At 41.0% G+C, this 14,217-nt stretch overlaps 1 protein-coding gene across 1 annotated transcript in view; it reads right to left on the minus strand.

Annotated features, from left to right (window-relative positions):
* Positions 1–14,217, minus strand: part of PCNX2 (pecanex 2) — a 160,360-nt gene that overhangs the window by 110,942 nt on the left and 35,201 nt on the right. Inside the window, exons 9-12 of the mRNA XM_076334126.1 lie at positions 11,414–11,549; positions 8,093–8,235; positions 6,611–6,764; positions 6,481–6,513 (exon numbers count right to left, since the gene is read on the minus strand). Coding sequence (XP_076190241.1) covers positions 6,481–6,513; positions 6,611–6,764; positions 8,093–8,235; positions 11,414–11,549 — 466 coding nt within the window. The remainder of the gene's footprint in view (positions 1–6,480; positions 6,514–6,610; positions 6,765–8,092; positions 8,236–11,413; positions 11,550–14,217) is intronic.

Below are 14,217 nucleotides of genomic sequence, written 5' to 3' on the forward strand. Positions count from 1 at the left end.
TAGAAAGATAAAAATCTGACTTAAAAAAAGATTCACTTAAAATACTACTTTCTGGCTGTTTTTAAACTTCAGTTCATTTATCTTAAATACGAGCTGTGCCTTAGGAAAAGAAACCAGTAAATATTGCATCTAAACAATTGCTTAATGATTTACATCCTGCTGTGCACTCCAGACCAAAGTCTATTTTATCGTGATGTTACATTCTTGACTTACCTCTTGAATTATGGAACCCAGGTTTTATCTTTGCATGATAATTATTTGAAGGCAGTTGGGTAAGACTGAGTCAATGACTGGAAGTCCAGACGTTTAGCTCCACATACCTTTCAGTTCCAAGCAGAACACTGACATACTCAATTAGGTTCACAGTGTATATTTAACTCTTACTTCTGAAGTAGTTCACAGTGTACTAGTTGAAGAACTGGCTGAAGGGTGGGGCTCAAAGGGTAGTAGCGAACAGGCCTACATCTGGCTGGCGACCAGTCACCAGCAGTGTTCCTCAGGGTTCAATTCTAGGGCCAGTTCTGGTCAATGTATTTATCGATGATCTGGATGCAGCAGTTGAATGCACCGTTAGCAAGTTTGCTGAGGATACCAAACTGGGAGGTGCTGTTGACTCTCTTGAGGGACAAGATGCCTTGCAGAGAGATCTAGATAGATTGCAGCATCGGGCTGTGATTAATGGGATGAAAATTAACAAGTCCAAATGCCGGATTCTGCACCTGGGACAGAGCAATGCCAAGCACAAGTATAAACTGGGAGAGGGGTGGCTGGAGAGCAGCCCTGCAGAAGGGGATCTGGGGGTGCTGGTCGACAGCAGGCTCAACGTGAGTCAGCAGTGTGCCCCGGCAGCCAAGAGGGCAAACAGCATCCTGGGGTGCATCAAACACAGCATAACCAGCCGGTCAAGAGAGGTGATTATCCCACTGTACTCAGCATTGGTGCGGCCTCATCTGGAGTGCTGTGTGCAGTTCTGGGCCCCACAATTTGAAAGGCATGTGAAGGTCCTTGAATGCATCCAGAGGAGGGCAACAACGCTGGTGAAAGGGCTGGAAGGAATGTCCTGTGAGGAGCAGCTAAGGACTTTGGGCTTCTCTAGTTTGGAGAGGAGGTGGCTGAGGGGCAACCTCATTGCTCTCTACAGCTTCCTGAGGAGGGGACGTGGAGAGGGAGCTGAGCTGAGCTCTTCTCCCTGGTACCCAGTGATAGGACACGTGGGAATGGTTCAAAGCTGCACCGGGGAAGGTTTAGACTGGACATTAGGAAGCATTTCTTTACCGAGAGGGTGGTCAAACCCTGGAACTTTGGTCAAACACTCTCTAGGCTTCCTAGAGAGGTGGTCGATGCCCCAAGCCTGTCAGCGTTTCAGAGGCATTGGGACAATGCCCTTGATAACATGCTTTAACTTTTGGTCAGCCCTGAAACAGTCAGGCAGTTGGACTAGATGATCGTCACAGGTCCCTTCCAACCGAAACAGTCTATTCTACTCTATTCTAAATAAATCACTCTTACCATGCTAGCAACAATAATGCTAGTTAGGATTGAGGAAGCAGCTTTCAAAGGCTGTCTGAGCAGCCTGCAAAACGTGAGCCAATACTACCTTCCCTATTCTTCAGGTGGCGGTGGTGTTCTGGTTTAACCCAGCAGGCAGCTAAACACCACACAGCCGTTCGCTCACTCCCCCCCGCAGTGGGATGGGGGACAGAATCGGGGAAAAAAGTAAAATTCCTGGGTTGAGATAAAGACAGTTTAATAGGACAGAAAAGGAAGGGGAAATAATAATAATAATAATGATAAAAGAATATACAAAGCAAGTGATGCACAATGCAATTGCTCACCACCAGCCAACCAATGCCCAGCCAGTCCCCGAGCAGCAGTCACCGTCCCCCGGCCAACTCCCCCCAGTTTATATACTGAGCATGATGTCACATGGTATGGAATATCCCTTTGGCCAGTTTGGGTCAGCTGTCCTGGCTGTGCCCCCTCCCAGCTTCTTGCTGGCAGGGCATGGGAAGCTGAAAAGTCCTTGACTAGTGTAAGCACTGCTCAGCAACAACTAAGACATCAGTGTGTTATCAACATTATTCTCATCCTAAATCCAAACCACAGCACTGTACCAGCTACTCGAAAGAAAATTAACTCCATCCCAGCCGAAACCAGGACAGGTGGGGAATGAGACAGAATCCCGAAAAGGAAATCTTGCCTACTATCGGATTGACAGGAGCAAAGCAATGCAGCAGTGATGCACTCGGAAGGACACTGGCTGCACAGCTGTTGCACCGTTTGGGATGTGCTCGAGCTGAATGAGCTTCCCAGAGCACAACAGAGACTCCAGTCCCCACATCTGGGGAACAGGTAACACAAGAAAGGAACTGCTGCGAGCGTTAGTGCTGTATTTCACTGTCATTTACATCCTTTGTGTGAGGGACATTATTTGGAACAGGATTGGTTTGAGGACAACAGCAGACACCTTCTAGGAGAGAGATCACTGGGACAGTGCATCACCTCATGAAAGCCACAGCCAGGGAATGGACATTACGTTTCCTCTTTTCAAGGTTTTTAAAACAAACAAAAAAAAGGGGCGAAGCCCTCTTGTGCCTGCCACTGACAGGCCAAGCTAGGCAGCCCTTCACCAAAATGGGCATGTGGCAGTGCAACTTATCAACAAGATATTTTAGATATTAAGGGCTCATTTTGTTCTACTAGACAAACTCATCAAATTTTGGCATGCAAAACTACTCCACTCTGCATTCTCCTTCAGAAGAATTTAAATAATGAAGCAGGAATCCTTTTGTATTTTACATCTCATTTGTTGAACAATCATTTTTTTCTCCACTGATAAAAATTTCAGTGAAAACTCTTCCTCTCCCTAAGTCTGCCAAAAAACATCACTGACTTTCAGGTCCATGTTTCTCATTAATATGTTTCAGAAACATATTCACATCCTACAAACACAGTACTGGTACATCTTGTATTTTGATAAAAATATTAAAATTTTCAACAAAGCTAGAATAATTTCACAAACACTTCCATTTAGTAAAATAGCACTTTTGGACTGCAAAGCATTTTGATGGGGAAATTTCAGAAAGATCTAATGATTTTTTTATTTGTGGGTGCACACATGCAAGAGGAAAAAGACAGAAGGCTTTATATAAAAAGAAAAGTGTGTGTGCTCAGTTCTACAGAAAAGCTCACAGGGACAAATTAAAAATACTTTTTAAGTGCCTTATGGGATTTATGAAACTGCCTATGGTAGCTACCCAACTGACTTAGCTATCTGCTTTGGCAGGTAATGGGACCGAGACAATGAAGTTATGCAAGCAATTCTGTAAATCTTAAGAGCATGACTGCAATCTTTCAAAGCTCAAATGCCTTTGTAAACGTGAGCTAGATCCTGAGCTATACAGGTGTCTTATGAGGGACTTAGAGAGAAGCTTTCATGATCCTTCAATATAGCCATTTACTACAGACACAGTCTTTATTGCCCAATCTGCTGCTGCCTCTAACCAGTATCAAGAAACTCTGCAGTCAAAGCCACTTGTCTAAAACCTTGAAATGCACACAATAAGGATCTCTTGGATCTCTGAATTTAATACCCCACAGTCACTGGCACCTCACTTATATTCTGCTGTTAATAAACTGATACAACTCACACTTGGGATGAACTTTATTTTCTTCTCCCCACCACTCCAGTGAGGAGGCTGTTCCCAAATTTCACCATCCTAGAACCACGTACCCCTGTATGAACAGCAACTAAAGGCCACCAGCCCCCAATGGACCAGAACTGGAAAGGCTAAAACACAGTCTGACAGGAAAATTAGGCTCTCATCTTGTAGCAGGCAACAGTACTAAACCTGCAGCTACGATAAACACCAGTAGCCAGCGTTAGCTGTAGAACCTGGGAAGTTCCAACTTAAACACCAAAGCTGAACAAAACAGAGCTATTATCACAATTCAATAAAATTAGTATAAATGAATATAAAATTCAAAACATTAGCTGAGTTAGATAGGTTCTTTATATATTGAAATTCATCCCTTACCACAATAACAGTATACAGACAATAGACAGTGTTCAACTCGGAGACCCTAGCTGTCACAGCACGGTATGGGGCAAGAAATAATCTTCTCTCCAATGAAATTGTACCAGACTACCAGACTTTATAGGATTTAGTCAGCAAGCTCTTCCTCAACACCAGGAAGTGAATACATTGGCATTCGGAAGGAATTCAGAACAAAAGCTTTCTGCATCCCCAGGCACTGTGTTTTCTGAATTCACTGGATGGTATTTTAAAACAGAGTCTTTCGAAATGCTATAGGCTAGAGATGACAAAGTCACATCAAACAGTAACAAAGTCTGCATGTGAGAGATAGGGAAGAAGTTTGGAACCTCCTTGGCAGGCATGGATAACATAAGGCGTTAGCGGCTACTCATGGATCCAAGAATAGAAATTAATTCAGTGTGCAAATCTGTGGCTCGCAATGGTTTGTTTCACACTGAAAAATCTCATCTGCATTTTCATTCATGGACATGGTACTGATCATTCTTTAGTCCCTCTGCTGTTCTGCATCCTTACATTAACATCAAGAGATGTTATTCTCTTTAATTTTAATGTAGTGACATGAATTATGAAACAGTACATAGAGTATCTTTTCTTGCCTTCTTGTTGTCTTATTTTTCATGGTGCTTCTTAGCTCAAGCAAGCCTTCACAAACACCTATGTGTTTAAAAAGATATAATGTAGAAATAGCTAATCTTCTAGTTTAACTTTAATGCCTCCCACCTTTAAAACCCTCTGTGGAAAAACTCTCTACATTTTATTTCCATTGGAGTTCGTATGGTGCACCACAGAGTTTGCAAGAAAATGTCCCTGATAAACAAAGTTTTAGGAAAGCATAGGGAAGGAAGATGGGAATACACCTATTGTTACTTTGCTACACTACTGCATGACACACAGAATACAACATGGTGAATAATACTTGTAACAGTATTGTGGGACTCTGAAATGCAAACCTGGATTCTGCACAAAAAATGTTCTATTTAAACTTCATTAGCTACTTTGTCTTTATTACTATAAAAAATATGGGCTAGATAGGTTTATAATGAAGTTTTGATTAAACTGTTTGCTACACACTTTAAACAAATGTACATGTTACTAATGTCTGAATAAGCACAAACTTTGATTACAGTTCACATTATTATGTCTAGACACGTGCTAGTTGAACTGATAAATAATATTATTTTAGTCCCCAAAAAACCAACTTTTTACTGAGGTAGGAGTATTTCTTTAGTGTACTGAAAATATTACCCTGCAATGCGTAAGTTGCTGTTTATTTGCCTTCCCTACTTCTTACACAGACAGGTATTTCCTGTGAATGCATTATAACTGACAATACCGTAAGTTCACCCCGTAATAACTGGCGTGGAAAAGAAACTAAGAATCTTCTGAAATCCATCTCAGTGAAATGTCTAGCATACACTTGTAAATAACCTCAATTTCAAGTTCAGCCTGTATTTCTAGCCTCTAAACTGACAAAAATAATTGCTCCCTGCCAAAGGGAAATAAATCAGCAGACCTGCAGTTTTCAACATGCTGTTTTTGAACCCTGAGGGAAGAGAGGGCGTCCTCAAAAACATTCAAAGAGCTAAATAAAAAATGTGAGCAACTAAGTAGTCGGTGTAAAAGCAAGCAAGGGACCTTGTGACCACTGAAACGTCTTCCAAGATCCGCAAATCAAGAACGCAGAGACACTGCGACAGATGGAGGGGTCAGGTTGCAGTTGTAGGATGATGCTCCTAAACCAGTCCTATAATGAGGACAGACTTGGGTGAGGAACTGTTTCTCTGCAAGGTGGTTGTCACTGTCAGAGTTCAGTTTCTTGGATATACTCAACAGACAAATAGCAACCAGCAAAGATCCTTACAGCCTGCGTTCACCCACAGATTTGGCCATTTCTACAGGACACAAGCACAGAAACTGTGACCATATTATAACAAAAGCAAAACACCTGTGCCATCTGATGAGCTAATAATACTGTTGAGAAATACATCTGCAATACCAGATTTAAAAAAAAAAAAAAAAAATCAATCCCCAATCTCAAAAAAAAAGATTTAAAGCCCCAACTGACCAATGACTGAAGTGCTAATCTGGAACTTCTGCCATTTTCAGTCACTATTTCTAGAAAGAAAAAGGTTGTCTGATGCCACAGGATTGAATTTCAGCAAACTAGTCCAGATGCATTTGTTTTTACTGCATATTTTAGCTTAAAGAAAAAGCACTTTTCTAATAGCAGTGATAAATAATTAGCTTCAAATTCATTAAACGTAGTACAAAGTCTCAAAATCACAGACATCATCTTCCTTATTTTCATAAATCACCTAGAACAGCAAACTACTTATACCTGTGTTTCACTGAACAGCCAACTGTTTCACAGTACACAAGTGATAATAAAGGAGAAAGACTTGTTATACTGGCCGAGACTTACATGTATTGGTGAAGCAGGATCAGGCTGAACACTCTAAAAACAGAACAGAAAAAAAAAGTTTGCTTACAGAATTTTGCCTTCGTAGAAGTTAGAAGACAATTCAGCAATTGGATATGAACTTGTGCCCTACCTTTAGGAGAGAATACTGGCAGCTGGCCATCACGAGACAGAACAACAGAACCCAAATGTCTTTACAGAAGCCTTGATTCAGAGTCAGGAATCCAAGAAGTGAAACGAGAACGACTAGCAGGACAGCAAATACATTCTCCTTTATATCTTCTGTCCTATGTGAATAAAAGTGTTAAGAGAAGTACAAATATTTATATATTCATTAGGGGTCCATTTGCAGCTGGTATGAACTGTCAGTGCTGGAGCTACCAGAATTTACAGAATCTGAGGTTTTGCTCCCAGAACTACCTTTCCATGTTCAACGGTACTTCACCCCCATGCCAAAGACCTTCCCCACTGTGATAGCTAAAATGTATAGAAAAGAGGCATGTGCACTGAAGTCCAGCACCCTCCAATCTCGCTTCCCAAATAGAATTCCACAGTGGAGCCGATTTGAATATAGGCAAGTGTATGTTTATAAAAAACAAACAAATAAAAACCCCAAACACTTTTAAATGAGGAAATAAGGCATTCATTTAATGAAAAATGTATGTCTGACAACAAAGAATTAGATGAAAGACCAAATTTGCATCTGATGTTTTATTCGTTTTATCTGTTCTATTAGAACATGGAAGCTGAGATAAAAACCAATGTTAATATTCAGGCTATAACAAAAGAGTTTATCAGCAGACACTTTCCATGCAATTGAAACACAGAGATAAGACACCACAGATAAGTATCTGCTCTGGACCTAAGCTCTCTGACTATACAGCCTGATTTCTGCAGCATGTAAAACTGTCATCTGACATTTCTGTTGTGGAGCCCGTATTAACATATATGGCATAGCACCCACCCATAAGCAGAGATAGGAGAGCCAGCAGCCATTAGGTATGTAGGCTAACATCTTTGAAGCTCCTAGTAGTCTGGCAGATTACCACATGAGGTCTAATAGCAAAGGGCACTGCCTGAAGAGTCGATGCCAAATGAAACTGAGGGACTAGAAAAAGGAGAGATGCCAAGACAAGAAATTTTCTCTAAACAAATAAAACTGAACTGGAACAGAGGGAGCAGCTGAAAGATCCCCTCCTGAATATTCACTCTATAATTATTATTTTTTTTTTTTTTAAAAAGATTGGAGTACTTGGCTTACAATACCCCGGGACCCTTCCACTTCTGTATTTTTGCTCAAAAGACTGATTTTCTCATCAGAAAGCTCAGAACCATTGGATCCAACAGCTGAGAGTCAAATTAAAGACTATCCTACAGGCCTGGTGCTCACACGAATGAAAGTCTCTGCTTGAAGATGAATGGTAGTGAGAACCACCAAAACTAACTCTGAAGAAAAACATTTTCTTCTACTTAAAGCAAACAAGCATCTGTCTACTCAACTAAGACACTAATACAATGCTCAATTTTTCCTTCTCTAGTCATCTGCATTGCTTTATACATGTGGAGCCACACACTGTAACACTACTACATGGAGTTGCGTTTTAAAACAGCTTACCTGTCCAACAATGCCAACAAGGTAAGCCGATCATACCAGATTTTAATCCATTTGCCAGGGAATATAACAAATCTGTAAAACTGCCTGTTCAGTTTCCGCTGTGCTGAAGAACATGAAGAATCCTCAGGGTCCTGGCTAGGTTGCTTTAAAAACAAACAAACCAGAAATATACAAAACACACATTCACATTGACATATGGCTGCCAGCAAAACAGGTGTTTAAAAGGCCAAATTTACATGAAGTTTCAGATTATTATTTTTTTCTAAAAGGGATAGAGGGAGAATTTTTCTTCTTCATTTTAAATTAGAAACAGATATCACACCAGCTTAATTATTGCAGATGGACAGAAGCTATATCAATTGTGGAGCTCAACAGTTATAATATGCTTTAAACATAAATATTCATTAAAAAAATAATTATTTTTAGTCCCAATCCACTTCTTGCCTAAAGTTTCTTTTTGAAGATTTTTCCATGCGTCAGGCTAATTACAGCACAACACAAAACCACACATGATAGGACAAATCCTTGTTTTTAATCAAAATATCAAGTAGGCTTCAAGGCCTAGAGGCATGACTTAACAACTCTCCTTCCAGAACACAGCTTTGTTTATCTTTCCTGAGATGCTTCTAATACCACATCAGGTGTGCATCCTCAAGAACAGCAAGAGGAGGAAAAAAAAATTTGCAAACAAGCATAAACGTCACTAGTTTAAGAGTCTCTAATCTTACCATCACAATCATAAATCCTTCCTTTTGAATATTGCTTTTGTCAGATTCTAAGGACTTTTCCTCTTGCTTGTGTTTGAACAACAGCATTTCAGTTCTCCTCCAAATCTACACCTGCACTCCTTCACCAACACTTGTGGGGAGGGAGGCTTATCTACAGACCATCAGCCAAAGTCTGCAAAGCTAGACAACAGAACCAAAAAACCTCTGCAAAGCAGTGATTTCTTTCCAAAGTACACCAATAATTGATTTGGGGGGTGGGGGATATTTTTCTTTCAAGAAGAATTTGTCTGATATTTCTAATCAGTGTAAAGCCTAGTGGTTTTCAACCTCCTTCTACCCCCCCCCCCCATTGTTAAAGATAATTGATCAATATTAGATAATATATCTATTATGGAACTCTAGGCAATGTTTACATTAGAATTATTTGTGTTTGATTAACGTTCCTAGTCAGAGAAGGGGCTTTCTGTGTGAAATAACTGATCACCTTTTTGAATTGTAACTGTCAGAAAAACACAGATTTTTAAACAACCTGTCCACCTGCACAAAGGAATTGTTAAATTTTCTCTCAAATTATTGGCATAATTTCTAATCTTCACTTTCCAGGAAAAGGAATTTTACACATAATTTACATGTGACTTAATGTATTGCTGCATGTCAGCTGGGAACCAACTCATTGATATCCTCAGTCTGCTGGCCAACATAAGGTAAACCAGGCTAGCTTAAGCTTTGGAGAAAGAAATTCAAGTTTATGCATTTTAACTCATGTCTCTGATTGACTAAGAGCGTACAGCCACACAAGTGCCGGGTAGCTCAGCCACTATCAGCACAGGACAGTAACTCACTCATGTTTCTGAGCATTCAAACATGCCAGGGGATGCTGGGCTGTTCGGCATTCTTTCATTTGTTAACAATTCCAAGTAATTTAAAAGCTGTGAGACTGATTGCAATCCTTTCACCATGCTGATTGTAAAATCTAAAAGTAGTTTAGGTACTCCAAATTTTAATATTTCTATTACCACTGTAAAAAGTCGCTTAATTATGGAGTTGGGGCATTTTTAAAGAAAAAAATGTATTTTAAAATATTACAGTTGCTAATACTGGCATAGTTTTGTTTCTCTTGGGTCCTATTTCCCAACAGAAAGTAATGTGAAACTCAATCAACTGCAATCATTAAATTCACTCATCTAATCTAGATTGCTCACTATAACTAAATAAAAAAATCAAAATGGTGGCAAAGAGTCCATTAAAAACACCTAAGGATCTGATTGTTCAGTCCTCAGAACAGCTTAATATGTATTTAACTGAGCGCATAAGTGAACATTTTGGCTCCTGAGGAACTGTAACGTTTGGATGAAGTCCATTACATGAAGCTTGCAGTACTTGGGCTGGAGTCAGATTTTGGAGCTGCATTTGGGAAACTCCCTGACTAGCCCTGAGCAAGTCACTAAGTTTAATTGTGCCTCCTATCAAAAAAGGGCTTATAAAAATTCACTTCATAAGTTTATATGGTGTCAGAGACAGCCTGAAACCCTAGCTTCACTGAAATCAATGACAAAACTTTTCCTGACTTACATAGGCTCAGAATTTCACGTTTAATAAAAAAAAAAAAAAAAAAAAAAAAACAAAAAAACCCAGAAACCAGGAAGTTCTGAAATTACTGCCCAGCCTTGTTACAAACTTGCTATGTGATCTTGAGCAATATATCATACTTCTTAATGGTGCAGTTTTCCCGGAAAAGGAAAAAAAAGAGCATGATAATTGTTCTCTGATTTACAGGCAGTTTACAAGATTATAAATATCTGGAAAACATCTGAGCCTTTAGATGGAAGTCTCTGTCCAAATCTGAAATACACAATTCAGGACAATTTCCTGATTTTTAATTTAAAATAGTTCCTTTATACAAGTTGCTTCTAGCTTTAAGTTCCTGTGCAAAATCTAAGATGAGAGATAATTAACTGGCATTTTAAGCTTATTCATAAATATCAAACTAGAATTTGCCACAGAAAAAAAGAAAAGGTTGAAGTTATTACAAAAGGAATTGTAAAAACAGATTACAGCCTTAAGCCATTGGTCACAGACCCCCAAACACTGTAAAGTTCAAGTACGTCTACATATTACCATACAAACTGAACTCTGAGGGCCTTTTTCTTTTACCAGCTGCATTGAGGAGGTGGCTTTGACATTCCACAACAGACATCCAGAAGTCAGGTTGCCTGATTCAGAAAAGTGAAACCAGACATGAGGTTTTAGGATAGTAATGAATCTGGAATAAACACTTTATACTACTAAAATCTGGTGCTGTGTCTAAAATCCTAACAGCTGTGTCCTCTTTCTTGCAAATGAAATAAGACCGAAGATAGAAGATCAACTTTTTAGGTGATGGAGTCTTTAAGTACTCCCCTAGGACACTACTCAGTGTCAGCAGAAAGCAGCTGAATTGCATCCATCAACATAAAATACATCTTCTCCCACACGAGCAATACCAGGAAAAGTAGTATAGAAAAATCAATGAAACTGTCTCAGGAACAAGCCTGCAGCATTTGTTTATAAAGCAGTTTATCAAAATGCTAGAAACTGAGATATTACAATGTACCCGTGGGCTTTCTGAAAGGGTCCTTCGTGCCACCATCAGTAGGAGCTGCTGCTGAAGCGCGCTTGCTGCTTGATCCCCGGAAGACGGTTCTTGGCTCTCTGAAGTGGTAGTACTAGAGGAGCTGAACTGTATTTCACTGCGCAGAGAGGGGAGAAAGGAAAGAGACTGTTTTAAGAAGCAGTATTTTCCTAGTATCTCCGAAACATTACAGGAGGAAGCCTGTAATTACATTACCAGTTGGCTCACAGGACATGGAGCCTTCCACCTCCATACCTGAAACCTAGCCCAGGCCCACAAAGCAGTTACCACCCAAATTCAGATACACATGGTCTACTACATCCGCTGCAGAGAAACAGATACTTCTGTATCATAATTTTTCTCATCCTGAGATGAACACCTACAATGAATCACACTTCAGAAGTGCCTTTTTCTGTCCACTGACAATAATTCAGGTCAAGAGCTGCATATCTACAGAGCAAAACTGCAGGGTAGCTACTGCAGAGATCCTGGATTAGCTTTCAAACAAGCTCATTTAGGTACCAAGCTAGTCTGGCCTCACCTGCACTGAACTCAGTGAGTACTAATTTACCCTACTGAGAATTCAGGCTACAAGAACTTCCTTCTGCCCTAGCAAGATGACAACAATACATGAGCTAATTTACATACGGCTAGCTCAGGTATCCCCCGTACTAAGCATAAACTCACCCTGGGAGAGCCCTGAACAAGATGCTGGCTTTTTTTCCCCCCCGTGTTTACTGCTTTACGTGGTAGATACAGCACTGAAACAGTTTGCTTGAGGAAATCTTCTGGACTTACAGCAGTAATACCTGTTGGGTTGCAGAAATGGTGTGCTACCATGACATGACTGACTGGGTCTCAGCAAGAACTATACTGAAATGAAATAATTGTTATTTGGGCAAAAGACCTATTTTGAATACTTCTTGCTTATTCTCTTCCAAATAGGGTTTATACATCAGGCACCCCGCTCTGAGCTCATCACCCCCCTGCCTCTGGGTGCCTGCCTTGGGCCCTTATTACTTTCATATCTGCATGAGGTGGAAGCACCTCAGTGCTCATGCAAGGTAGCCAATACCTATTGTTCCTGTTTTCCATGAAGGAAAGACAAGCAGGAAGAAACTAGAGCGATCTGCCTACAGTCAGCCAGGAAGCCTGTGGCAGGGCAAAGAATAAAACTCTCATCTTGCATACCCTATGCTTGCCCCCAAGCTACCTTATTAATTTTAGTCAACTCAACCTTTCTTGCCTTTAAGTGCCAATTCCCAAAGCCTGTCATGTAACCCTTGTTAAGCTCAGCAAAAGGGGCTTTAAAATTGTAGCTGTCCTGCACATAACTGGCTCTTAACTTAAGCTGCAGTGGCTAGCGCTGTGCTGGGATAAGGTTCAATGTCTGGATTACTTAGAAGCAGGACTGAAGAGTCACACAAACAGCTTGAAAGGTGCACACTCTCTCCTTCTCCCCTCCAGGACTTGCTAGCTCTGCCTGGACCAACAGGAACACCAGCAGCCTCAGGATGTCACCAGAGGAGCCATCCTGCCTCTGATCTCTAGTTTAGTTTTTTCAAAGCCTTGACTACCATCAGGCTTGGATCCCAGACCTGATATTCACCATCTGCCACTCCGGCAGAGCTGAGTAGAAATGACAGCGCCCCACATTCCTGAGCCTAATGGCTTCCCCTGCACTCCCCACTCCTCCTGCTACAGGCAGAAGCATGATCTGCTCCACAGAGTCAGGACAGCTGACATGTTCCCTTTGGACAGTACTAAGAAATGAGGACTTGGTCCAACACAACCCACTTGATGTCCCAGCCACAAGGCAGCCCTCTGTAAGAACGTATCTCCTTTGTGGGTCTTGTTTAGCACCTTGTCAGCAGTCAATAACAAAAGAGTACAGAAGGGATGGGAACTGATCCAAATCCTGGATCTCAACCAAAAGATTTAGGCAGGAGGAAAGGGGAGGAAGCCTAGAGGCATGCCTCCCAGGAGGAAGATTCCCACAGATATGGCCATGCCTTTTGCATATTTTGAAGTGCCCTACTCAAGGGTGACCTTGTCCAGCTTGAAGGAAAGCAATGGATTTTTGTTTCCTCAGGATGAGCTGTCCTGTTCCTTGTCATTGTGGGTGCAAACCTGGGACTCCCTGTTCACAGCAGGAAAAAGGCAAATGTAGCCCAGGTTATGCAGGAACACTACCCCGGGAATTCCTGCCCAAAAGGCGACCCAACAAAACAGTAGGGGAATAGAACAGTGGCTGCTCATGCCTTCCTAAACGAAGAGCTAATCTCCAATAACTTTCTGCATCTTCAGCTGTCTTTTTACAAAAGCCAAGTGGAGTCAAGAGTATTTCTAGATTGGACCATGTCTTTTACCCCACATTTACCAAGAACGGAAATGGCAGAAGGACAGACAGATAGGCCAAGATATTCCCCTGGTACTCTGCTCTATCAGTTCTCAGAAATCAAAATTCTTTTACTCATAAGACTTCTTCCAAGAATAAACTTAAGAGATCAAATCATCTCCCACCAGACTTGAAGATAATCAAAAAGCCAAGAGAGCCCATAGCCTGTTTTCTGTTTATAGAAAAAATTCACAGCTCCACCTATCAGCAACTGGCAGAAGAGTCCGCAAGCAGCTGTGACACTGACTGTGGGAAAAAGTCAGAAACTTCATGGGCCTGAAAAGGCAATTAGGGCAGAGAAGTTGGGAAGGCAGAGCTAGCAAAGCAACAATTCCAAAATCAGAAGCCGTCATCTGGCCTTCATCTGCCTCCTATGCCTTTTATTCAT

The sequence above is a fragment of the Aptenodytes patagonicus genome, chromosome 3, assembly GCF_965638725.1.
Source record: "Aptenodytes patagonicus chromosome 3, bAptPat1.pri.cur, whole genome shotgun sequence".
NCBI lineage: Eukaryota > Metazoa > Chordata > Aves > Sphenisciformes > Spheniscidae > Aptenodytes > Aptenodytes patagonicus.